Source organism: Varanus komodoensis, unplaced genomic scaffold (assembly GCF_004798865.1).
Source record: "Varanus komodoensis strain SLA01 unplaced genomic scaffold, ASM479886v1 scaffold12, whole genome shotgun sequence".
NCBI classification, from domain to species: domain Eukaryota; kingdom Metazoa; phylum Chordata; class Lepidosauria; order Squamata; family Varanidae; genus Varanus; species Varanus komodoensis.
In genome coordinates, this window is record NW_025335349.1 from 13,246,204 (window position 1) to 13,273,406 (window position 27,203).

The following is a 27,203-nucleotide window of genomic DNA, read 5'->3' on the forward strand; positions in this document are numbered from 1 at the left end:
TGCTTGAGGACTCAGACAGGGTAGCAGTGGGCACTGGTTCCATCTCAGCTAGCCTATAATGTTGGGGGGGGGAGTGTGTGTTTTTGATAAGCTGCATCTTGCACTTCAGATAGAAGGGGCTTCCCACCTCTTTTTGTTTCAGTTTGCCTAAGTACCACCTTGGCCTAAGGGTCCCCTTGCACTGAACTCGAGGGAGAGTTGATGTGATGGAGCTTGAGAGCTCTTGCTGTGGGTACCACTGCTGCCTGCCTTAAAACTTCTATTTATTTGACTGCTTAAATTGTTTTACAGGAAATGCTATGAAGTCCTCCCCACAGCTTTTATTGAAGGAAGGGGAGAGAATAGAAAGGTGAGCCCCTCTCACAACAATCTCACACACACACACACAGAGAGAGAGAGAGAGAGAGAGAGAGAGAGAGCGCGCGCGCGCGCACGCACGCACGCGCGCGCGCAAAAAACAAAACAAATGGAACAAGGAAAGGGTTTATTCATTAGTTGCCAGTGCTGAGGGAACGGTTCCCTACTAATTAGGTGTTTGGGCTGGGAACAGAGAAGGACAAGAAAAAAAGGAGCTCAATGATGTAAAAAAAATAATCTTCACAGTGTAAATGATTTGATGGAAGAGGTTTAGAGCAAATAAACATGTTAACTGTTACAGTCATTTTTCCTTTGTGCTTTAGCAAGCTTCTCTTACTCTTGCCTACCAGTGGAGTAAAATGATTTCAGCAAAGGACTTAACTGTTTCAGGACCTCCGTTTCTCCCTGTTCTTAACCACTACAAAAGTATCGGTAGCAATTGTACTGTTCAGGTCTTGCACCTGAATGCCCTGTGTGCACCCTGTACACAAGGCAGGATACCACAGCAGTGGTGAGGCAGCAGCTGCTACAGGCTCAGGGATATCAAATAGACCAAAGGCTCATCTGATTGAGGTAGGATTGGATGTATTGTTTTTCTCTATACAGACATAGTGAACTTTACATCTTTTGGAAACAGGTCCTCGTCCTTGACTTATCGTGAAACATCTTAGCAGGAAATAAGCACCAGGTGAGTCCCGTTCCCACTGCCTGCCAAGGTCGTTGGTATGGATACTACTTTGATCCACAGAGATACAGAATCATATTTTTGGCTTAAGAACAGCTTTGCTAAATGTTACTTTTATCCCTGTTGCCCATTAAACTGGGAAAATGCGCAAAAACACATACAAACAGGGCTACGTTATTTCTAACTCGGCTTTTATAAATCATCATAAAGAAACTGCGCTTGTGCTTTGCAGTCCAGGGCAAGCCAAGTTTCTGGCACAGCTGCAGCCATGGAGATTGTCTCCCCAGGAGGTCCATGGCAAGGTATGATCTCAGCAGTGCATTGATGTGCTAATGAAGCCCAGAGTTACCAGAAGACTCACACAGAGGTCCCCTCCCTTTGGAGTGTTTCAAGTAATCCTTAAGGGCACCAAAAGCCCAACACTAGACAAGAGAAATGAGGACAGGAAGACAACCTCTCTTCATAACAATGTATTTTAGATTACGGCTGGAGGAAGAAACACTTCCTATTACATTCTGTTCACAGGTGTAATTCCCAGAAGTCTCATTCCATTGGCCAGAATGGAGCGAACAGCCTGGAATAAACAGAGCCTTGCCTGAAGAAGAGAGTAGGGAAAAGGACACACATCAGTTTCTATCATCATTTGTTCCCTTTAAAAGAAGCTTCCAAAAACACTCAAGCACTGGATGTTTTGTATGGGCACGCCCCTAAGCACAGGCAAATGGCTGCAGAGTACAAATGTGAAGAGGGCACTTGGCGCTTGAGGGGCCTCAACCTGATGGCGGAGCACCTGCTTTGCATGCGGAAGGCCCCTGGTTCAATCCCCGGCATCTCCAGGAAAGGGTCAGGAAATGCTGCCGGCCAGAGTTTATGCTCTTTTTATTTAAACAGTATTTTAAACTCTTAATAGTATTTAGTTTAGTCGCTCTGTTTGGTTTATTGGTTTGTTCTGTTTTATTATTGATATTGTTGTATAATTGTCCTTTTAAAAATTGTAAGCCATCCTGAGATCTTGTATAATAGGACGGCATGCAAAAGCTTTTAATTAATAGACAGACAGACAGACAGACAGACAGATAGATGGGCGAATTGTGCAACTCCGATCAAGGCCTCTTCCTAGGCTCACTTTGCATTTCTTCTGCTGTTTCTTTCAATCATGCCAGGCCACATCTAATGTTACATGTGCAGATTTCTGCTCAAGCAATGCAACTTCCTCTTGCAGCCCTGTGCCATCTCCCTCCACTCCACCCAATCCTATTGAGTAACTCTTTTCAGGTGTTTAGTCCATTCATTTGCTAAGTAAACCGATTAAAACTTGCCACCATCATCTGAGCTGATGAACCAGCAGATGTGAACGGTACACTTTTGGTGGAGCAGAATCATGTGCTCACATGTTTAGGGTGTTAGCAGAACAGGAAATACAAAATAAAATACTAAGGACAGTCTTGTCATCTGCCTGTGGCAGTCTCTTTATTAAACTTAAAAGCAAAGAGAGCAAGAAAAAAATGCTAGCATATCTTCACTTGCAGCATGTTAAGGCCCTCAGTTTTGAACAGTTCAGAAGCTTGCAGTACAGGCGTTACTCCTAGTGAGAAAATGGGAAGAAATCGCCTTGTGCAAAAAAGTAGCCAAGCTTCTTAATTTTTCCTTGGACTAAAAGACTGAGAAAAATTCAAACCTGGCCATAATGGGAAAGATTTCCTACATTTTATTTCAAAAAGTAAAGAAAGAGCAAAAAGTTGAGCAGTTTAAAATTATTCTGATATTCACAGTTCCATAGGACTGTCTATCCCATCCTACTGCTACTTCTTCACAAGTTGTGCTGCTCAAAAGTAACAAACCACTTCCAACAAGTGACTGCTGACATTACCTCCGCAATCTCCGGGACACTGCCTTTCACGGGAAGCATTCTATGAGCTGTGGCTACTAAATGGCTGAAAGAAACACAAACGGTCTGAAAGAAACTCTCATTTTAAAGTATTGCAATCCTGAGTGCCCCAGGGAGAAGTAAGACCCACTCAACTTAATGGCACAAACGGCTGCTTATATTTGCTTAAGATCAGGAGACTAAAACCAGTTTATGTTGTCAGGGAAAATGCCATGGCCTCCATCAAACTGAGACACCACTATGGCTTGGATCCAAAGCTCAGGGAGGCTTCTGCTGGTGGACAGGACATTCCCAACATAGTGAAAGAGTCTCACAGTTATGAGACTAATTACTTCCTAGCAGGGAAGACCCGCCCCCGCAAGTTTTAAAATGAACCATTAAATCCCCTTTCGTCAGATAGTGAGTGCGTAGCCATTGCTATGACTTCATTCAGTGCACTGAATGGGAGCCTTTTGGACTACTTGGCAGCATGCAAATAAAAGAAAGGTCAGAAGTGACTAGTTTCTCTCAAAATAAATGGACGAAGTTGTGGCTCTCCATTTTGCTTCTTATCTCAGGTTTTACAAGGGCTATTTATTTAAAATGAAAGCTGGGAATTGGAGAGCATGGCCTGCAGGAGCATAGCAGATTTTTTGGGTGGGTGGGGCACCACGCAGAGGGGATGGGTGCAACAAGGAGGCCTATTTAGGCTGCGTGCTCAGTGGCCACACCACGCTGGCGGACTGTTGGGAAGAGGACATCCAATGGAAGGAACATGGAGCACCCCTGGGAAAGGGCATGGCTGGGTGGAGCCCTGAACAGGGAAACTCCACTCTGCAACATTTTGTTCAGAATCTGACTCTGTTCAGATCTCGCTTCTCAAAGCAATTAACTCATACAAGAGCATAAAAACACTCATTCAAAAGAACAGTTCTGGTCCCGCTGAGTTATGTTATTAACAGCTTGATAAAATCTGGGCAATACCAAAGAGGGGGTGGGGTCTGCAGCCTTTTTAGCCAGCTCTACAGCCAGTGGACACTTTGGTTATACTGACTTTCCGTGCTGATGGCATGAGTCACTGGAGTAAAATAATTCAGGAAAGGCCTGTGGGCACCAAATGCCCTTGCCAGAATCAGACAATAAACCTAAGAGCCCATAACAAGTTACAGGCTTTTCTCGTGGAGACAGATTCAGAGTCGGGCTCTGAATGCTGAAAACAACATCCTAAGGAAGGAGTGGCTTATTACAGCTGGCTAATGGCACAACCTTTCAAGGAATGTGCACCACAAGGTTTTCAAGGCTGACTCAGAGTCAGCCTTCGATTTAAGGTGGGGCGGATTTTTTGAAATGGAAACGTAGCACTAGGATGTATTTCAAAATTTCTTCAGTGAATTATGCTGCCCTCCAGATTGGTGGAATTCCCAACCCCTGGCCCCTAGCTGGAGCTTCTGCAAATCCTAGAATACCAGGTTCCCTACCCCTTTACTCCGGTGCTAGGATTCTGGTGCAGTAACAGGAAAAGGCCCCTTCTTCCTTGCATTAGGCATGAACCTAATGCTTATAGATCAACTTACATCAAGCTACTCTTGTTACTAAGACTGAATTCTTGAAAAATGAGATCTGAATGCTGTTTGAATGGTCGACTCTTACCTGAGTTTGAGGAGATAGTTAACAATGTGTTTGGGCTGAAGATCTTGCAAAGACTGACAAAGAATCTCATCATATCTGAAGGAAGAAGAAAAGGAACAGCTGATACAAACTTCAAAATTAGAGGGCCTGATCATAGTTCAGAAATTTTAAGGGTACAGCCTGTACTTATGAATGTGTGGACTGCCAGAAACCCTATTTGAATATCTCTAGAAAAAAGCAGTGAATAGGGAACTAGGCGATGCATTGGGTGAGTGTCATCAGTGGGCATGTAGTTCTCTCGAGATATTCATGGCTTTTCATAGAGAAAATGGTGCGTAAGATTTACAGCACCTACCCAAACCCACTCTATTTCTTACAATACTTGATTTTTACATTTTCAACATATGTTACTAAAGGTGCCATCCTAGGCATATTTATTAACAGAATAGAATTTACTTTCAAGTGAACGCATATAGGATTGTGTTGCATCTCACGAATGATCTCAGACAAGCAAAAGACCTTTAGAATGCCTGTTATTCAGAATAGGGATCACCAATATATGGTGCAGTGCAGCACCATGGACGCCATAGTAAAACTTGATTTCAGTGGGGTGAGGACTGAACCCACAGTCTCGGGCTCTGCTACTGCCCCACAAGGATCCTAAGCACGCTGTTTTGAAAGTTCAGCCAAGGGCTGTGGTGCTTACTTCCAGGTGAATGATTTGGATCATTCACTTGCATCCAACCCTGGTTGTTTGCCAGTGGAACAAAAGCTACTGGTGGAACAGACTTCCCCTTCCCCCGGATGCTCTACATCCCTCCCACCCCAGAACACATAATGGGGGACTCTGGAGCAGGTCTGGAAAGCACAGAGGGGACTCCAGGAGAGAAAAGAGCACAAATGCAAGTCCCCTCATTCCACATTGGGTTTAACCCAGTGTTAGCCTTTTGCTAGTCTCAGACCCATAATGTACTTGGAGGTGCAGCCACCAATTGCTCAGAGATTTCTGTACAGCAAAATTACTAACAGCTCCATCCTGTGTGTGTGTACCAGAGATGAGCTCCCATTCTGTTCAGTGTAGGCAAGCAAAGGCCTGCACTGTAGACTTCAAATACCTGAGAAGGTGCTGAATTAAACAAATAGCTGGTGGGTCTTGTAAACACGCAGGGTTAATATCAGACACTTGATGGACTGTTCCACAGATCTCTTCTAAACTGTGAGGAGAGAGAAACCGTGTCAAATATATTAAAAATCAAGACAATAAACAGTAACAGCTTAGTGTTGTAAGCCGCTCCAAGGCTTCGGCGAATGGGGTGGCATAAAAATGTTTTAATAAATAAATAAATAAATAAAATAAAATAAAATAAAAGCTACTTAAACCAAAATAGGAAGACCTACATTTTAAAGGATGGTTTACTTTAATTGAACACTTTATTGAAATAATGTTTTCATCTCATTCAACAGAATGCTTGTTTTTGCTAAAACTTAATACTTAAGGAGTATGAGAATCCTAATCCCAAGTTTCATATACAGTGGCTGGGCCCAAAGTGCCCAAGGCTTTGGACTAATTCACTGAAATATTAAAAATTTATTCTTTTAGCACATGTTGCCAAGGGATGTTTTACAGAAACCCCTGGTTTCAAGAATGACTTGCCATGCAGCACGGCAAACAGTATGGAGAGCTACTGAAGATGGGTTACTCTCTCCTGTACAGAGCTATTGGGGTAATATGTTACATCCTGCCCAAAATTTTAGCACTTGAGCTACAATTTATGAGTTTTGTCGATCTCGATGAATGGCAATATATTCAGACCATAGTTTTTATACAGTGTTAATGGACATGAACTTCTTAGAACATGGCTGGATCCTCTGAAGCAGGTGCAGAAAGCATGGGAACAGTGTGCAGAGGGGTGGAGAGCAAGGGCAGGGTCCCACTCAAGCAACCATTTGGTTGATTTTGCATATTTTTCCTAATCTGAGTGCATCTGATCCGCATTTTGTTTGTTTGATTTAAATCCTGCCTTTTTCCTACAAAGGGCTCAAGGCAGCTTACATCATTCTCCTCCTCCATCTGATCCCCACAACAACAAACCTGTGAGGTAGGTTGGGCTGAGAGTCTGTCACTGGCCCAAAGTCACCCAGTTGGCTCCATGGCCGAGCAGGGACTCGAACCCGGATCGCCTGAGTCCCAGTCCCGTGCTCTTAACCACTACACCACACTGCCTCTCCTGGCACCACATTTGAAAGACCCATATGAACAACCCCTATGCAGACAAATCTTCTTTTACACTGATCCAGATTCAGATAAATGCAGAATGACCTGCTTTCAATCGAACCTCTCACCTATGCAGCCTGGCGTGCGTGTACTGTAGGAAGACGCCAGTGTCACCTCGGCTTTGGAGCACATGATCCCAGCTAAACTGATAATCAGATAACAAGAGACCCCTGAAATCCTGAAACAAGAAGTTATTTCAGCATCAGGCAGAGTAAAACCACTTGTGAGCATCTCTTTAAAGGGAAGGGCCCTGAAAGGATGACGAAATCAACAGACCTGAATGATAAGTGCTGCAAGCCCAATCTTTTCCGCAGTTGCAAGAGGATCATCAAGTTCTTTGGAAGCTGAGAGTATTACAGGTGGGGGGGGGGAATAAGTGTTGCTTAGCAGAAGAGCAAATGATTCACAACAGAAACAAAGCTACTGGTAGAAGCAAACCCTAAGCCTTCGCCCCTAAAGTGCTGTCACGAGCATCACAGAGGTGGCAAGGACCCATCACCCTTCAACCCTTAACCATGTCTGAGGAATCAGGAAATGATACACTTGCCCTTCATAGTTCTAAAATATGACTTTAATGTACAATAATAATATTTAATATTAATATTACTTAAGGAAAATGGAGATGTGTGCACTGTACACACATCTGGGAGTGCCCCCTTTGACAAGGAAATATTCCCATCAACAGGTGGACTGATTTTACTTTACCTGTCTTGCAACAAATGAATGAAAATAGGTAAGGAGGTAGCTATGGCCTGACAGGCAAACTTTACCTACATCTGGTTGTGAGAAATGCTTTCCTCAGTAATTTAAATGAGAAATGCTTTCCTCAATAATTTCTTCTGTTAAACAACAACAACAAAAAAGATTAAATGTATAGGTTTTGGACCAGAAAGGAATAATTTTGTCTTTAATTAGAGCCTGCGGGAGGTGTGGAAAGCAAGCTAAGAGTAACTTTTGCCAATCTGCTTCCTTGCCTGAAGTTTTGGACTGATTTCCATCAGCTTTGGTCAGTGTAACTATGGTCAGGAAGGCTGGGATTTTGAGGGCCAGTTCGGTGGCGGCAGGGGTGTGAGCAGATTAGAAACTGTTACTGGGGCTCAGAAGAAAAACACTAAGGCCTGGCATTGCCATTTACACAAGCAAGAATGGCCAGCTAACTTTTGGCAGAAGCAGTTCTTTCTAAGACCACGGAACGTGCTTCATCCAGGACATCTTCCAGGAAGACGACGTCTCCTTTTCGGGTCTTCATCCCCTGAACCTTTCCAAATGGCACATGCTGACACCTAAATTAAAACACAGGAAAGAAACTTCAGTCAACATATTCTGCCCCACTGCAGTGTCTGACATCCAGTTGCTCAATGACCATCTAGGCCTTGATTCACCTGGCCCAGAAGTGTGCCATTTTCTTAGCTGCAGAAACTAGAAACATTCTCTCTGAACAGGAATGGTATTAGCACAGGTTTGAAATTAAACCTACGCTCAGAAATAAGTTTTACTGTTAGTTACATCGGAGCACAAGGTGTGCATCAGCCCAGGGATAATATTCCTGCTCAAGAACAGTTGCTAAGTTATCCTAGCCGGCTGAAGCAGGCTTGTCTGCTTGCATGTCTCCCCATCATCTCTCCCCAGTGGAGCAATTTCAATCAGGATGCCTTACCTTGCCTGGCCACCCCTTGCGACTGCTCTGAATCCAATTTAAAGCCCCTGCGGCTGCTTATCAGTAAGAATGAAAAGACGAGATCTGATCACAGGTCCCCTGTGCCATGTGTAATTTGGCCCTTAAATACTGAATGGAGACCTTAATGAACAGATTTCCTCAAGAAAGTCCAATGAGCCACCATTTATACCTGCACAAAGGGCACCTCACTGCTTCACTTTAGGCTCATCCCAGCTGGATGTAAAGGCTGCAACTATGTATAAGCAAAGGTCTCTATGTAAAAATTGGTTGTAATAAATTTGGCTCATAATAAATTTCTACTGGGGCCTTTCCCCACGGACAAACTGTTTTTTAGGACATTTCTGCCATTTCCCCTTCTATACTAAAAATATAATTGCCACGTCTTAAAAATGAGAAAGAAAATATAAACCTCAGAAAGCTTGCATTTACCTTTCTGTCCATTCGTAACCCAGTAACTTTAGTATTTGGAAAACTTGTTGAAAATGAGAACTCTGGCTTTTATCTGTCTTGGAGAAGAGGGAAAAGTCATCACACATACTAGAGTCATACAAACACAAAAGTCTACTGGCATGGTTCATATCCGAGGAGGGGTGGCAGTGAATCATGCCATGAAAACTGGACTGACATCACATATCTGAGAGAGGGCTCTCCCAAAAAGCCTTTGGAAAAGCACTCTCTGCTATGCAAGATCAGCCTCAAAAGAAAAAGCTAGCCTTGAATAAGCACCCATCACTGGAAGCACTTTGGAGAAGTATAAGATTCATAACTTTGAAACTACTTAAATTTTAATGTGTTCAGCCCATAGGTTATAACAAAAGGACACCAGGAATTTTATACAAATCAAACTATAAAAACAGTCTGCTGCCTGCCTTACTAATACTGTGTGGGGTGAGTTAGCACTAACACAAAGTGTCTTGTACATACTCTAAACAAAGCTTTCTGCAGGAGATCTAGGATTACTTACCACATAAATCATGGTGTCAGGATTGTATTTATCCATTCGGTCTACAGCAGCAGCAAGATCTCTATAAAACATGGAAAAGAGCAAACAAAAAATTTCTGAAAGGAAATATATTTTTTCCCATTTGGAAAAACTGTTGTAAATACATTTGCAATTATGAAAACCCACCAACTGATAATCTGCCCTGTTATGCTAAAAGAGCAACTGTGCATATTTAGACAGGAAAAAATCCACTTGGAGGATGCTGGAAGTTGTGGGATTGCATCCTAATAGTGTTGAACTACCCAGAGATCTTCAGCTACTGAAGGATGAATTAAGGTCAAATGGATGAATTAAAGACAGAAATCCCAGGGCCTTTTCTGTTATGATATGCAGGTTATGCAACTCCCTCATTAGAGAAATGTGGTCACCTCTTTCTATTTTAAAACTTCTCCAAGCTTTCAGTGGGTGTTAAAGTTACATTTCCTGCTTTTTGGTGGAACTGTTTTCTCCACCTCTTCAGTATAATACACCACATTGACTGTACTACCTTGAATTGTTTCTGTTGTGTTTTATTGTATTTTTAATTAATTTTGCAAGCAGCTTTCAACTTACTATATGAAGAAAAGTGGGGCATATTTAGAAGTTAGTAACAGAACGAGCTACTGTGAAACTATCAGAAAAAAAGACCTACCTTGTTAGGTAGAGCGAGGTTCCATCACTACGCATTACTGCAGCTCGATCTCCTCTTTCGGAAAGATAAACTATTCCTGTTCCTTCTCTAGAAAACATGAAAGAAAAGCCTGAAGTGACTAAATCATTTTCTTATGCTGTAATCCTATATTCGCTTACTGAGAAGTACAGGTTCTCTATTAGCCACAATAGCCTTGCATAGGATTGCACTGATAGTCTGCATTTCAACATTCTCACTGGTATCTCAATAAAATATAAATTGAATCCTTTAAATTTTAAACTCCTCAAGAACTACTCAAAAGCTCTCCAACCTCTGATTTGGCATTACATACACATTAGGAACTGTGTTTTAAAATAAACTCTAGTTTTTAAAACTAGCTATCTCCATATCCAATGGTTTGAAGCTAACCTGTTTAGCAGTTAACCAGAATTTATTTTAAGGCATAATTCCTGGTTCATACATAAAAAAACCAAGAACCAGGGAAATCCAATCATGGTTGATTTGTCTTTCCAGCAGCACAGGAGGTGAGGTGAGTGGGGTGCTGAAGTTCAAGGCCTTCTCTGGGTTTGCACAAATCTGAGTAGGCAACACTAGAAGGGTGACTGCCAAGTTTCCTTCTACTCTTTGCAGGCAAGACTGCATCAAAGAGAGTATATAATACTATGAGAGGGTGAGAGTTCACTATTTGCATCATACTTCTAAACCTGAGGTTTGATTTATCTGCATGTCAGAATACCACTGTATTACTGCTATACTAATCCAAGCCAGTGTAGTAAGAGAAACATTTAGGTTACTCCTCCTCCGAGTTCAGAGAAACAGGAACGCTCAGGGTCCGAGTGCCATTGTTCAACCTCTACAAAATTTATGTTAGAGTATGTAGGTGTCTCCCAAACATGGTAGCTCTACAATCTGTTGGAGAAGAGGTAGCAGAGTACAGTTCAAAAGTTGTCAACAGAATAACCTGTTCATACTTAGTCTTCGTAAGGAGTCCTTTCATGGCCAACATCTTTAGAATCTCCTGGCTTTTCTCTTGATAGAATGATTCCCCAGAATACTCATCAAAGCAGACTCCCAGGCGCTGAACGGTCCCACCAAGAGACAAGGAAGTCAGTGTTACTGTGAGCCAATGGCTACCTCTCCTTCCACAAGCATCTCTTGACAAATATAGACTCTGAACTAGATCAGGCAAATTGAACATGTGAAAACAGCTTTTTTTAAGACTCAAGGGACACCTCTGAAAGGTTGCGAAGATGCTTCCTAAATTTAAACTCTTTTATTATGGAATACTTTTAATACGTTGTGTAGGAATGTTTGTAATCTGCCAGATTCAGTTTTCGACGTGGGTCTTATTGTTGTGCTGATACACTGGGGCACAGGGTAGATGTGTAGATCTGAGATAGGGAAAGCACTGTAATGGCCTATATCGGACCACAAATGTCTCTCAACACTGCATTAAAGATGCTAACCAAAAGCAGATTCCACTGTCTGAAAATGAGTCAATCTTTTTTTACTTCCCCCACCCTACCTTTTTTGCTGTGTTTACCATCTTGTTTGATGAAGAACATGTTAACAGAGATCACAAGAGCATGCACTGGGATTTCTGACCTTTGAACTGACTTGATTAAAGTATGATGGAAATAGAGCATTTTGAAAAAAATTTTGGGAACTTTCCCTGTAACATGAAACTCAACACAGTGAACTGATGGTCAGCCCACACCATTGGCCAGGCCTAAACCTGCAAGGCGACTGCACTGTGTGCCTTCAGAGCAGAAACAGGCCTTGGACAGAACATGACTGCATGGACAGAGGTCTCCTCTGCCATTTGTTACTAAGCTGCACTTCCTTTTAGCCTATCAGCTGAGAACTCATGTCTTATGTCTAGCAAGTGTGCGAATGTACCAATATATTTCATTCTAAAAGTTGTACAGCAACAAATGAATATAAGATTGACCACGTCCAAGTTCCCTCTGCTTAGCTACTTTCCTAAAACTGTGCTAGTCTTCAGAATGGAGAAGCCGGCCTTCATGGCATGGATCCAGATTTCCCATAAGCAGAACTCCACTTACAGGACGCTCCCACCGGAGAAAAGTGTGTAAGTTTTTTAGCTGATTCTGCATCCCACTGCGGGTCTGAAAAATCTGTTCTGGACCATTGGTGGGGGCATCCAGAACAGCATGGGAGGTGATGTGAGTTGCAGCAAGGTAAATTGGCAAAACTCCCCTCATTCGTCTCCTCCCTGCAGAGGGGGGGGGTTGCTAGATAGCCAACCCTTCTGGAGGTGTAAGAAGCCTTCCATCCGGGGAAGGCTCCAACCCATTGTGTTTGGGAAGATTCACCCTTCCCTCCTGTCAAAACATCATTGTGAAAGACTGATTTCTCATCATTCCTCTGACTGGTGGAATGAGTTGTTGGAAAGATGAAATCCAACTCTGTGCAAGGCATCTTCAACATGCACACACAAAAAATGGCCCGTCCTCTACTTCCTCATGCAACCCCTCCCCAAATGGCTACCCAACTATCCAGAGGGTGCAGAAGGGGCAAGAGAATCCGCCCTTCCCTATTCGGCTGATAGAACCTTTTCCATTGGCAGGACGGATTAATTGGATATTATCCAGAGAGTACAGTAGATATACTACAAATAAGAACATTTCTGGGGGAGAGGGACCATGTCCCCAAATTCAAACGATAGTTTATGAGAAGAAAAGAGTAAAACTAGCACCTGGTACATCTTGATATATTCTTCAATGCTAACATCTCTGAAAAGTTGCCACAAGGTCATCTCTTGTTCTTCATGTGCCTCCAATTTTCTAAAGAAATCTTGTGCTAGTGTTTTAATTGCTTTGTCTTCTTCTGATGCTTTGTTGACTTGTACGTAGACCTGAACAAGACCAATGCCAAGAGCAGATTGGTGCATCTTCAACACCTCAGAAAGACAGACGGGCCAGAGGTCACGGAGGAGCAAATACTTTGCCTCCAGATGGTCCCCAGTTCAATTCTTGGCACCTCCATGGCTCAGCATGGATTGTATAATACACACAACTTGCATGTAGTAAAAATTGGTTATCTGCACTGAATGGAACAAATCACATGTCTATTCTTAATCTTTTCCCTTGAGCAGTATACATTTTAATATATTATCTTAGGACACAATCGTATGCAAGTTTAGGTAGAAAAAAGCCCACAACTCCCAATATGCTCCGGGCAGCAGTGATGGGAGTTGTAAGCCCTTTTCTGTCTAAACTTGCATAGGATTGTGCCCTAAGATAAAAAGTTCATATTATTTTCTTTGGTGGGGTGCTGGTTAAGGCATGCTTGGAATAGTAGACCTTTTTTCTGACTAAACTTGCATAGCATTGCACTATTAGTAGTGCCTATAGCAACTGATGGCCAGTTATAAGTTGACTATTTAAAGCGGGGCTGGGAAAATTATAGCATCCCAGATGTTCTGGCCTATAAGGTTCCCCTCCCCCACTCCACAAGTTAAATATCCTTTTCCTTGAGATATGTCATTATTAAAATACAATACCAACAAAATGGGAAATATTTATTATGAAACTGCACAACAGTTGTGATTCAGAAAATGTGTGGCTTATATAAGGTCAGACCATTTATCTATCTAGTCTAATACTATTTACTTTGACTGAGATTGTCCTTGTTCCATGCACGTTTTTAAGAGAAGAAGCCATGGTTTTAATCTGGAACCTTCTGCAAGCTCCAGCACTGAGTCATAGTCCTTCCTCTGTTCTAACTATTTGTTTCTTTCAGGACACATAAGGAAGTCTGCCCTTTGGCCAGAAGACTGGTAATAAAAATAGAGTAAAATGCAAAAATAAAACTAAAAAACAAGCTCAATAATTTTAAGTAGAATACCCACTGATAAGCTTAGTAAAGTTCTGCTTGACCATTTAACTGAATATTAACATACCTCAAAAAGATGCTGCAAGGGATTAGATTTTAGCTTTTCTTCAGAACCAAACTGCTGGAAGCCAGCTCCCAACAGACCTGAAATAAATGACCATTAATAACTAATAAAATCATTGTTACAGAGCAGGCTAGTGGATATTGCAAACTGGTAACACAGTCTTGGGGGTGAGGTGGGTTGGCAATAGAATCTCACCAATGATTTAAGCAAATATCAAAGCTAGGCTATCAAAGAACAAAAGGTGGCCTGCTACCATTTCGGATGCTTGGAAAGATCAGCGGAAGCACTGACTACCAGAGAGGTTCCATGGGTAGGGTGGTAAGACACAGACATGGTCAGCAAAGAGCGCTGGACCCAAGATCTGCCTACCGTGCGAGGAAGTGCAGTGCTGACACAAAGTTCTCAGAAATGTCCCTCCCTAGCACAGCTCAGTCCATTCAGCAGGGACTCCTGCATCTCCATGTGGTTTTCAGAGGGCTGGAGGGGAAGCCCATTGCTGTCAGTGCAGCTGAATGTGGATCTAATCCCTAACAGCCTGTGCACCCGAGGTGCTCAGTATGTGCTCAGCCCAAGGTGGGCAGCCAGCATCCACGTGGCAGGACGAAACAGGAAATGACGGTTTCAACAGCACTTCCGAGTCTGATGGCTCCTGCTGCAAATGGACTGAGCACTGCAGGCAACAGGCTCACTCATCTCTCCGTTTATTAAGTTATGAACACAACCGATGAGGAAACAAGCTGACATTGATGCGATAAAAATGGGGTTCAACTTCATTCAGGTTAATGTCGGTAGAAATAATAATTGCTTTGTGGCTAAGAGGTTACCTGCCTGCCACTTTTCAGAAGGATAAAATCTAAATCCATTCATCCAATGGATATTGTAATAGAAATCCTGACAGATCATTAATTGCAGCAGTGCATCTGGGAAGAACTGCTATTAAAACTAAAATGGGATTTTGATGTTTTGACTCATGCTTGCAAAAACTGTTGGTCAACTCATTCAAACGAGGCTGAAGCAAATGTCAGTTGCTTTTCACTTGGGAATAAATGTTATTTTCTTAGTTTGAACCAAAATTTATTATTTGCACGGTTTTATATTCCCCACTTCATTATTTCAGAACCTGTTCAAGTTGTGCTACAAGGGAAGGTGCACTTCCAAGAAGGGGAAACATGCCCTGGAGGCCACTGCACTGGACCTGCTTTGCCTTTTGTGGCAAAAAACAAAGATTTTGACTTTGGAAGTTGTGACTAGAGACAAAAAACATGAAGGCACAGGATTCAGGTAAAGGCTGAAAACATGCAGAAGGGAAAACTTTTTTTTCTTTGAGTAGCAGATCTGTATATCATATCACAAACTAATTTTAAAAATCCCGAGTTTCAAAAATAGCTTATCATACAACATGGGAAGGCCACCAAATATGAGAAAGTAACTGCCCACCTTTCTGGGTTCGACCCATCCTTTTCCATAATGACCAGATGTGTCAGCTTTCCTCAACATGAGGCCCTGCAGATGTGTTGAATCGCAACTCTTGGCATTCCCCAGACTGGCAATTCCAGCAGAGGGTATATTCATGCAAAGTCTTACCTAGACCCATCTGCAATCAAGTCACAGGCTTGCTATGACTACATTTTAGACCATCCAGATCTAGAGAAGGCCGTGAGACAGAAGTTTAAAAAAAATCCTAACAACTGACCGAACTGCATGCCCCAATCTCCAAGGTAGTTTATTCTTGTAACATGATGCCCAACTGCTTGTTCGAGATTTGCTATGAAATTTCCTGAAAATTAAACACAGTGATTATTGATCCCAGCTGTATGCTACTTCCCCCAAATGATCATTTTTATGTCACCCAAATTCTCCTTTTCCCACTGCATCCAACAAATATAATAGGAATATAAAGAAGTTTCCTGTTTGGTCATGAAATAACTAGTATTTACATGCAAGTAATAACCAGTATTTAAGAAATATCATCTGTTGTTTTTCCTGCAACGAGTAACACCCCCATACAAAAACAACTCTCAGATCAGCTGTTGGCGCCTACGGCTGAGCTGAAAGGATCAGCTTACCCCGAATTTTTTGAGCATGGAGAGGTCAGTGGAATGGGAAAGTGCAGGGCGGATTGACCACCTTGCCGAACCAAATCCAGAAGACAGACTTGAGAAATGGGGACAGAAGGCGCTGCGGCTGTCCTGGGAAGGTTCCTTATACAGCTCAGGCAATTTGTCCATCCAACCAGTAGGGACTATTCTGACCACCAGCAGTTCTCCGCAGAGTTCAGACAGGATCTTTCCCTCCCTCTGTGCAGAAGCTCAGCATTGAACCTGAGTCCTTCTGTTCTTTCGGTGCCTGTTGAAGTCTCCCCTGCAACCCCCACAAGTCTTTGAGCTTCAAAGCAATGAGCCGGCTGTCTGGAAATCCTGGCACTGCTGCTCGCATTTACCTTGGCTTATTTTTCATTTTATTTTGTTTAAATGTTTTGTGGGAGCAAGCCTGATGGCCTGGACCGCATTTGGAGGGCCACAGGATAGCCCTGGCCTCAGCACCCTTCTCCCTGCCCCCTCAGAGCCAGCATGGAAAGAACTGTGCTGGCTGCTCTCCAAGGTCAGAAAACCAGCCTCAGAGAGGGCTGAAGGGGGCAGCCAGGACATGGAGGTATCCCAAAGCCGCTCTAGCCTCCTTTGCTCTGCCTTGGAAAGACAGCCAAAATCAGCCCCTGAGTGAAAATGCAAAGCAGGGAGGTGAAGAGTGCCTCTGCTGGCCCTGCTGCTCTGCAGTGGAGTCTCCCAGGGTGAGGACTTGCACTCCTCTGTCCAGGACTGTGCACTAAATGTTTTCATTTATGCTTTATTTTACTACTCTGTTGAACCCTATGAATTCTATGGTGCTATTGTACCTTGTTTTATTAACTACCCAGACGGGTTCAGGTAGTGAACAGTGTAAAATTGTTTAGTTGGAAGTACCTGTTCTAGTCCAGAGCAGAAGCCTCTGCTAGAAGTCCTTATGTCAAAAACACTTCTTTCCCACTGCTCCAGTGGACTATTCTGTTTTTTCCATCACAGCCACTGTGCAGAAAGGTGCAGGATATGGCTTCATGCTTTTCTGCTCATCTCTGGATGAGCTCACATCAGCTCATGGCTGGTTTTGACATTGCCTCCCATCTCAGCAGCTTCTAAGGCCAGGCCTGCTTAATTGCAGCCATTGCTTCAGAAAGTCTCAGAGCCTACAATGGGGCCCAGGGCAAAACGCAGGCCAACACACAAGAAGTCCCCCAAGGCCACATGTGCTGTCTTTCACAGCAGGGCGGCAAACCTGTTTCTGCCTGAGGGCTGAATTCAATTCCTGAGAAGCTCTTGGGGGCCAAAAAACCAAACACCAAAGAGATGGGGGCAAATACAAAAAAAAAATACCATTATAGTGCAGCTTAAAGCTCTTACTGCCAGTAACTAAACTTTAAGAGAGGAATTTCAGCCCATTAGAATGGGGGTGCAGGGAACTGCAGAAAACCAGGAAATTAATGGTGTGTGGATAGGGCTAAGGGAAAGAGTTCTGGCTACGTGAGGAACTCCAGAAGGTAGGACTGGGACCACAGTAGGACCGGATTTGGCCACTGGACCTGAGGTTCCCCACTCCTGTCTTATGGGCTTCATTCTTTCTAGATTGAAACTCCATTGTTTCTTACCTATTAGTGTAGAACGCAAGTGACCAACGTGAAACTTCTTTGCTATGTTGGGTGAGCTGCAAAACAATATATATTCGGGCATCATTCTAAAGGGTTAACTCCTTGTTCAAAAAACCACACACATTAGTGTGTGCACTCAAGCACACACAGCTGCAGCCTCCAAAGAAAATCATTTCTATGTATATCTCATGTAATGGAATGAATGAAAACATGTGACTAGCATGCTAACCCATGGAAACAAGACTGCAAAGTCAGGGCATGGATTAGGACCCTGGTAGGATCCTCCATTCTTAAACAAGAAGACCAGCCATTTCTTTCGCTAATAAATAACTTTAGCACTAAATGCAATTCTAGGCAAAATTTTGGGTATAAGTATCATCATGTAAGTTGGACCACAGCTGAGTTCTAAGAATGTAAATACTCTGTGCATCTTGTATTTCACAGAACTGAAAAATACACTTTGAGGCATGACAGAAGTGCAAGAAAGAAACAATGCTCCCACCATACTCCACAGGAGGATGAGTAGAAAAGTTTCATATGCACAAGTAAGATTTTTTTCAATGTTTAGTTAAAACTGATCCAACAGAAGAAACAAAAGATGCATTTGCACAGCCTGTTAACCCACCCAGCAATAAGCCACAATGAGCTGGTTATCCATGAAAAACCCATGATGTACCCAAACAGAAGACTGGGTTCACCATGGGTTGTTTGTCCCCTCAGTTGTCCTGCAGATATCCCAGGTGACACCACAGCAAGACTGACGCATCTCCCTATTGTGACGGGCAGCTATTTTCAGCTTTTCCCCTTCAGAGAGGCAGCTTTCGTAATCCCTTGTCAGCTTCTTCAAAGAGCCTGAGACCTCAGAGGAATTGTCAATGGATGGCAGACCCTTTGTAAACAGGGAGGTGGCTGCAGCTGGTGCCTGGGAAAGTGCAAAAGTACACCCTGCCCAACATCCATTTTCTTGACAGGACAGTGATGGCCTTTTAGTTTAGACCAAAATACACTACCCTGTCAAAAACTGCTTTCAAAACAGACCCAGAAAAGGGGTGGGATGCACTCTTGCCTTGCCTTTCCCTTGACAGTTTGTCTTTTGACAGCTGCTGAGAGTAAGCCAAGGGACAAAAAAGACTCTTTGGGCCCTCTTTTGGTCAATGTCCAGGGTTGAAACATGCTGCACTTTGCTAGCAGGTACCCACAACACTGCGTGCATGAGAGGAAAAGGAAGCCTGCCAGCTGCTGAAAGTCCTTCCAACGAGTTGCTCAGAATCTTTGGAGAGGCTGCGAGCGGCAACCTTTGAGGGGGCTGTCAAATGGGGCTTTCACAGTCTGAGAAACAAAATGAGAAAGAGGCAAAAGCTACCTGGGCACCAGTGGGGTAGGTAGTAGCAGGTGCCCAGGTAAGCTTAGTAAGAGCAGCAAGGGCATCTTGCCACTGTTGCCAAGTGGACTGACAGACAATTCCCAGCACCAATGATGGGGTCAGTTGCTCAGGCTCAGATGACACTACAACCCACGGTGGGTACATCAACCCCAACAACAAGCCATGGGTTACCCATGAAAAAGCCACCCTGAGGGATTTAGTCCAGGTTTGCACACACACCAACTCATCATGGATAAGAACCCGCAATCAGCTCTCATGCCATGAAAACCCAGTCGGAGACACACACACAACCCAACAAATATGTATGAGTTTACAATTAAAGATCTCTGCATAACTAACCTGCAGAATCTTCTGACACCGAAGGCATTTTAGTAATCTTCTTCTAAATATTTAAGTGGACATACTCACCTAAACTCAACCAAAATATTTCCTTTTGGCAACCCTGAGAGAAGCTCACTTTTTATTCCATACTGGGAGCCATCCTCAAACACTTGCTGCAGCACTGTCTTAGGAAGCACACACACACACACACACATACATGCCAGGGGAAAGAGAAAGAGCAGGATTTATTAATAAAGAAGAAACCAAAATGAGGCCAATGTCTTTCAGTACTGTTTAAAAGCTCATGCAAAGAAGCTGTTTGGATGTCACAGCAGGTTACCCAGAGACTGCAGAGGGTTTGCAGGCTGAGTCATTTTGCCCTTTTCTGAATTCATACGACCTTTCTCAGTGAACTGCAACTCCAACTATTTTTCTGCATATCCGCTTGTTCAATATATTATTTATTTATTTAAAACATTTTTATGCCGCCCTCATCGCAACGAAGCCTCGGGGCGGCTCACAACAGAATCAGATGCTATTCTTAACCATGCAGCTACAGTAATGTTTCCCTAGGCTTTTAATGATAACTAATGCTCACATTTTCAATGTAAAAGAAGCTTTAATTTTATTATCACATCTCTTTGCATAGATTGTGCTGTTTTACTTCTCTGTGTTCATATATATGCTTCATTTTCTTTCTTTCTATTTTGTTATCATACTTCTACCTTACTACATTGGTAAGCCAATCAATAAATTGTTGTAGAATGATACTACACAGAAACCTTCAGGATGGATTTATAATTATTGTTTTTATAATTCAATAGCAACATTTTCATTATTTTCAGATGCATTAAACATAGTTCCTACCTTTGCTAGTAATTCTCGATTTATCCTGAAATTCACTATTCCATCACCTGGGCTGATCTCACTCACAACTGCATCACATTTTAGCTAGAATAAAAATAAAGCACATGGACAACTGTAAGTGATACCACAAATGAGTAGCAACAGAATCTACACATGGCAAACTGATCAGTACTGTAAGACCATTATTCAAGCTTGTAAAAGCAAACTGTCTTAAGTGCAACAAGTTACGCTCTTTTGGTTTGGGGGATCAGGGGAACTTTGTAGCACATTTCATTGTTTCCAAAAATAGGGGATGCCCTACCCTTTACACTATTAATTTCTAGGAGAGAAATGTGCTTTTCAGCACACGTTCCATACCACCCATCAATGAGCATCACAATCAGAAATTTAGGGTCCCACTCTCATGCCAGCAGAGGATTGCTTGAGAGAGAGACACACACACACAAGAAACTAAGTGAGCTGAAACAGACTCTTTCCCACAGCAAACCCTCCAGTTCTCCACAAAAAAGTGTTATTTAAAGGGTTGGGGAACCCTGGTGAATAGACTGCAGGATGGAGAAATCCCTGAAAACCGGATAGAGGCAGGGAAACATCCCCCTCTTCTCCTTGCACCTCTACCTCCCTGATCAGCATCGTCTTTTTTCCTTCTGGGTGTGGCTGTCAGTTTAATTGTCCTGGCCTAAATTTGGATCCATCCTATAGAAATCAGAGCAGGTGTGTTTGAAAGTAACAAACTGCTACCCAATTACACTTTCTTATGGATGATCCTAAAACCTTTGTAACCTAAACCTTTGTAGGGAGCACACCAGAAACAAGCTGTATGAATTGCAGCAAACTTTGGGCAGCGCGGCTGCCGAATTCCACAGCTTATCACTCTTAGCTTATAACGGAGCACCTAGAACCCCTTTCCTTCACTTATTTATTTAACACGTTTATATACAGGCATATCTCATTTTATTCCACTTCACAGTTATTGTAGTTTTTATAAACTGAAAGTTTGTGGCAACTTTGTCTTAGGCAAGTCTATCAGGGCTATTTTTCCAACAGCATCTGTTCACTTTGTGTCTGTGTCACATTTAGGTAATTCCTGCAATATTTCAAACTCTTTCATTATTACTATATTTGTTATGGTGATCTGTGATCTCCGATTTTAATATTGTAACTGTTTTGGGGGCCATGAACCATGCCCATACAAGACAGCAAACTTAATCAATAAATGTTGTGCGTGTTCTCACTATTCCACCAACTGGCCATCCCCTGTCTCTCGCCTTCTCTTTGGACCTCCCTATTTTCCAAGGCACAGTAATACTGACAGTGGGCTAATTAATAACCCTAAAATGGTCTCTAAGTTTTCAAGTGAAAGGAAAAGCTGCCATAGATAGTGATTCCTCTGATGGATCTGAGCAAAATAAATTGAAAATATTCTGGAAAGGATTCACCATTCTAGTTGCCATTAAGAACATTCATGATTTATGGGAAGAGGTCAAAATATCAAAATTAACAGGAGTTTAGAAGAAGTTGATCTCAATTCTCATGGATGACTTTGAGGGGTTCAAGATTCAGCAGAGGAAGTAACTGTAGATGTGGTGGAAATAGCAAGAGAACTAGAATTAGAACTGGAGCCTAACGATGAGACTAAATTGATGTAATCTCATGATAAAACTTTAACAGATATGGAGTTGCTTCTTATGGATGAGCAAAGAAAGTGGTTTCTTGAGATGGGATCTGCTCCTGGTGAAGGTGCTGTGAAGACTGTTGAAATGGCAAGAATTTAGAATATTGCATAAACTTAGTTGATAAAGCAGTGGCAGGGTTTGAGAGGACAGACTCTAACCTACCCAAAGTTCTACTGTGGGTAAAATGCCATCAAACAGCATGACATGCTACAGAGAGACTGTTCATGAAAGGAAGACTCAATTGTTGATTCAATCAACAAACTTTACTGTTGTTCTATTTTAAGAAATTGTTAAGGGCTAGAGTAGCCGTGGCAATCACCACCCTGATCAGTCAGCAGCTATCAGCATCGAGTCCACCAGCAAAAAGATTATGACTTGCTGAAGGCTCAGATGATCATTAGCATTTTAGCAATAAAATATTTTAAATTAAGGTATGCGTGTTGCTTTTTCTAGACAGAATTTTATTGCACACTTAATAGACTACAGTATAATGTAAACAAAGCTTTAAAACGTACTGGGAAAGTAATTTGCTTTACTGAGATATTTGCTTCATTTTGGTGGTCTAGGACTGAATATGCAATTTTTCTGAGGTACGCCTTCATTTTGAAAGTAAGAGAGCAGAACCTTAAGGCTCATCCTAGGTCACTTTTCCCTCTGTGTGCTTTTAATTAAGCACATGCATGCGTCAACTGGAGCAGCTTGCGCCATACCTCCTTCACCAGCCTCTGGGTTTGAAGAAGCTGAGTATCTGGTCTTGGGTAATCACTGGAGCTAGCATCTAGCACAGAACTCACAAAGAACTGGAAATCAGCAGGTTGCCTAGACGCAAACAAAAAGGAAAAAAAAATAACTGAACACATTCAGAACCTTTTTAGTTGTCTTGCCTGTCAGAGATCAGACTTCCAAGAGTCCAGTAAATATGGTTGGCAATATCTGGGGCAACCACGCCCACAAAAGCTGTTAAAATGGCAGGTGACCTTGTGTGACCACTGAGCCTGGCTGGCACTGAATGGATTATGCATGCTAGGTCCTACCTTCAACCAACAGAACAAGCAGCAACTGCACTCCAGGCAACCCTTAGGTTGATGGTGGGAATGTTTCCAAAGAATCAGCTGGATCCAAAGACACATGCACAGAATAAGCCTGCTCATTAAGGCGACTGATGAACTGTTGCTCAAGCAGGAGCAGATTACATCCAACAGCACAAACCAAAGGCAAGCCACAGTACAGAAAAAGAATGTGCAAGCACATGCATGTACATACCGTATTGTCATAGCATTGTTTTTAAATCATCTTTTTATGGCATTTATTTGTATTATTCTGCTGGTGATGGTGTATACTGATTTCTGGCTGCTGTTTCTTAGATCCCTAGAATTCAGCTTCCAGGTGTAACCTGAGCTGACTTAGGGTGCAATCCTATTGCTACAATCCTGAACTTGAAGACTGCTGCTTAGCCTTTGCAGGGCAGGAGGATTGGCAGAGGTGCTCCTCCCCTGTGTCTTGTTCTGTATTTTCACTAGATTTACATTTTTGCCCACCCAGCAAGAGCATTTCAGAGGGGAAAGCTCTATCTGGGCTACTCTAGACTCTTCCCTTCCCCACCCACCAGGATGTTCTTCCTCTCTGAGGTTCTTTCTGTGTGGTCATATTGGGGGCAGGGGAGAAAGAGGTGAGCTTTGATTCCCGGCTCTGAGGCCAGCGTACTGTCTTCGTATTGGGAATCCAAAATATCCTATGGCCCCTCAGAACTTGTCTAAGGGCCTTGAGATCACTGGATTGCTCCTTTAAAGATAAGCAGCTCCTTAAATTATAATCATAATCTTGTTTAAACATGACAAAAGGATTTACAACATAACAATTATAAAATATAAATGCTTTACTCTTTCTTTGTCACTGGAACTGCACAGATTGACTTTACCAAGTGTTCTGGCGGCATCTCTAGAATACGTGACAGCTAGATTTAAAACAAAATGATCAAAATTATATGGCAGGAAGAGAATAAATGTAAGTTAACATCATAACATTTATGAAAGTATTTAATTTACATGTTCGATCCAGAAGATTATAATTCTAAACAGACTTGTGCAGAAATGCATGTTGATGCTACACTCCCAGACAAAAAAGAGGGGTTCACTGCACACCTGCCCCCTCCCAGCTCTACAGAGACGCTTATCATTTATTGGAAGAAACAACCCCATCCAATTGCCTTTTAAAATAGGTACTATCCTTTAATGAAAAACACTAAGAAGCACAACTCCAGGTCAGGAAGCTATAGTTACAAAAAGGATTTGTAGCCTGCCTAATTTCCAAAGGGTCGGGGTGCCTCTCCCAGTATGAACTTACTTGTACACTACTAATGTCATCTGAGGACCTCATCCAAGGGAGGTTTGATGGCAACACGAGAGAGGGCCTTCTCTGTGGTGGCCTCCCAATTAGAGATGACTCTCCTCAGTGAGGCCTGGCTGGTGGCAACCTCATCCTCTACTCACAGGTATTTGACAACATACAAGAGTTTTAACACATCCTAGGATTGTATTGTTGATTCTGTTAACTTGTTTTATCATATTGTATTCAAATGGATTGATAGCATATTATTATATTGTATTCTCAGGCTTTTAAATTTTGTAACTGGAATTGTCAGCTTGGGCTATGAATGAAATTAAACCAAAGAAACATATTGCAAGTATCCCTCTAGTCCTTGTGGAACCAGAGGAACAGGGCTAACTTCAGAAACTACTATCCCCAAGCATTTTTTGAAAAAAGAGCCTGGACTTCTTTCCATGCTGGCTAATGAAGGCAGGGATACAACTGACACTCAAGGTACCTTAATGGTTTAAAAACTGTAGAATGGATACCCATTATCTGTAGAAGGGGCTTTCTGGTTAACTTGGAATCCACTGAAGGCTCCACTGTATGTTGTTTACAGATATAGGTCAGCTAGTTCAGACAAACAGGAACTGCACAGGCCTATGCATGTCTCCTCAAAAGCAAGCTCACCTAAGTTCAGGGGGCTTGATTACTCCCAAGAATGTATGGAATTGCATCTAATGGGAAGACAGAAACTTCTTCATAGTCAGGCCTAAACATTGTCCTTTGTGATCTCAAGCAGCATCCAATGCAACATAGCTGCTGGCGTGGATTATGTTGCACAGGAGTAAATTACCTCTAGTGCAACATCAACAGCACGTTACTGGCACAATGTGTCTTCCAGGAAAACCCATCATGCCAGCAAGTGAGTATTTTATGGTTGAAATGCAATTTACATGAGCAGAACTGCCACTGTATCCTGCCCCTTGTAACTAGTCCGAGTTTTCTGGACAAAATGGGAGTCCGGTACTTGATGCATGACAGTATCTGAGCCAATGTGGTGTAGTGCTTAAGAGTGTGGGTCTGGGACTCAGGCAATCTGGGTTCTAGTCCCTGCTCAGCCATGGAGCCAACTGACTTTGGCCAGTTATAAAATCGTATCCCAACCTACAACACAGGGCTGTTGTTGTGGGGCTAAGACTGAAAAAAAGAGAATTATGTAAGCGATTTTCAGTTCTTAAAAACGAGTAGAATATAAATCTGATAAATGTAATATAATGCAATCTGAGGCAGTCTTGCTAGCTTTGTTTCTAACAAACCTTAAACGCTGTTTTCAGAGCCTGCGCACACACTCTTTCAAAGAGACGCATTCCCAACTTAAGATTCCCTAAGCATTACTAACAGAAAATAGGGGAAACAGAAGCAAGCACGCCTCACTCCTGTGTGCAGCCATTTCTCCCGACAAATAATCGATCACTTTCTCCAGTGTGCACAAACTAATTATATGGAGTGCAATTTAGGGATCAATCCTACGCATGTTTAGGGAGAAAAAAGTCCTACAACTCCCAGCATTCCCCAGTGAGCCATGCTGGCTGGGGAATGCTGGGAGCTGCAGAGCCTTTGTAGGCGTATCCAACGCATAAAATTACACACGCAGTTTGCACCGCGCTTGAGCCAAGGTCTTGCCCTCTCACATACCGCCCCCTCCCATCAGAGCAGAGGCAAACGAGAATACAGATGCTAATTAACATCCAGGCCAATCCAACTGTATTAGGAAAAGAGGGGAAGGCAGTCATTATTCCCAGCAGTGAAATACATCACACAATAAGGATCTGCATACCTGAGCAGCAATGCTCCTCCGAAAGTGACACGCCGCCATGGCTCTTGTTAAGATCAACACTCCATACACTTTCTCTTCTGAGAAACACCCCCCTCGCAAACTGCCGTGGATCCGCCCATTTTCCGCCGTGGTTAAGTCGTACGTGATTGGGCAAGCCCATCGTGGGAGAAGGGTCACATGACTCAGAGAAGACCCTCCACTCGATCGTACCATTTACAGAGGGGGAATTTATTGCGGGACGACGAAAGGCAGAATATTGACGCGCACACTCGGACTCCGGAAGTGTGCACGCATTTGGGGCTGGAAGGGAGGAGGTGCCACTTGAGTTCTTTCAAGAAGTTAGGTCGGTTAGTGCGAAATGTGAGCGGCCTGGACTTGTTGCCGCCGCCATGACCACGTGTTCAGTCTCTAAGGTGAGTCAAAAAGGGGAGGGGGTGAAGTTGTCTCCGCCTCCGAGGAGCCCGCGCGCCCACCTGGCTATCAAGCACTTCGTGCTACCACGCGGAGGGGGTCGCCCCTTTATGAATCGTCAACGAGTACGGTGGTCGCGTGGCCGCAGTTTTTCGGGCATGCGCATTTGCGGTCACGGAGGCACTACCCCTGCGCCCGTTTTTTGCCCTTAACTGTTTTCTTGTGGCGGCTGCATTTCATAATCGGCCGTGGAGGTGTGGTTGTCACGTATCTTCTCCCGTTCCTCTCGAAACGAAAGACGGAACGAAAAATAAAGCTGTTCCTCTTAAGTCCTCCAAATAGGAAGGTATAATGAAGAGCCTGAAAGTACATTCATCTTCCTGTGATAAAGTGGCCTTTCCAGTAGGAGATGCAAACGTTTTGAGTAGCCCAGGCACTGTCAGTCAGGCGCAATCCTCTCAAGGAACAGCTTTTGCTCATATGGCAGAGGGGAGAGACCTGCCATTATACTGGCTGGGGCTGATCTGAGTTGGAATGGGATAATTTCTGCTCAGCCCCAGTTCCCGTGGACAGTGGTCGGCGACAATGGGAATTGCAGTCTAACCGGCTGGCGGGGCGGAGGTTTCTCACCATTGTCATGGATGAGGAATTGTAATAGGTGGGGATGGATC

At 43.0% G+C, this 27,203-nt stretch overlaps 2 protein-coding genes across 3 annotated transcripts in view; one reads left to right on the forward strand and one right to left on the reverse strand.

Moving 5' to 3' along the window:
• Positions 1–1,497: 1,497 nt before the first annotated feature.
• Positions 1,498–26,454, reverse strand: RARS2 (arginyl-tRNA synthetase 2, mitochondrial). Its single transcript, XM_044421703.1, has 20 exons — positions 26,122–26,454; positions 23,855–23,928; positions 22,685–22,793; positions 20,299–20,382; positions 19,519–19,616; positions 17,727–17,782; positions 15,741–15,824; positions 14,051–14,127; positions 12,845–13,003; positions 11,097–11,203; positions 10,126–10,212; positions 9,456–9,516; positions 8,921–8,997; positions 7,972–8,096; positions 7,090–7,157; positions 6,882–6,991; positions 5,654–5,752; positions 4,560–4,634; positions 2,913–2,976; positions 1,498–1,637 (listed from the first exon to the last, which is right to left on the reverse strand). Exons 1-20 carry the CDS (start codon positions 26,332–26,334, stop codon positions 1,551–1,553), a joined length of 1,914 nt encoding a protein of 637 aa, XP_044277638.1. The 5' UTR covers positions 26,335–26,454; the 3' UTR covers positions 1,498–1,550.
• Positions 26,332–27,203, forward strand: part of ORC3 (origin recognition complex subunit 3) — a 62,016-nt gene continuing 61,144 nt past the window's right edge. For both annotated transcript variants that reach the window (XM_044421702.1, XM_044421701.1), the window contains exon 1: positions 26,332–26,534. In XM_044421702.1, the coding sequence (XP_044277637.1) occupies positions 26,511–26,534 (24 nt within the window). In that variant the 5' untranslated portion in view covers positions 26,332–26,510. The remainder of the gene's footprint in view (positions 26,535–27,203) is intronic.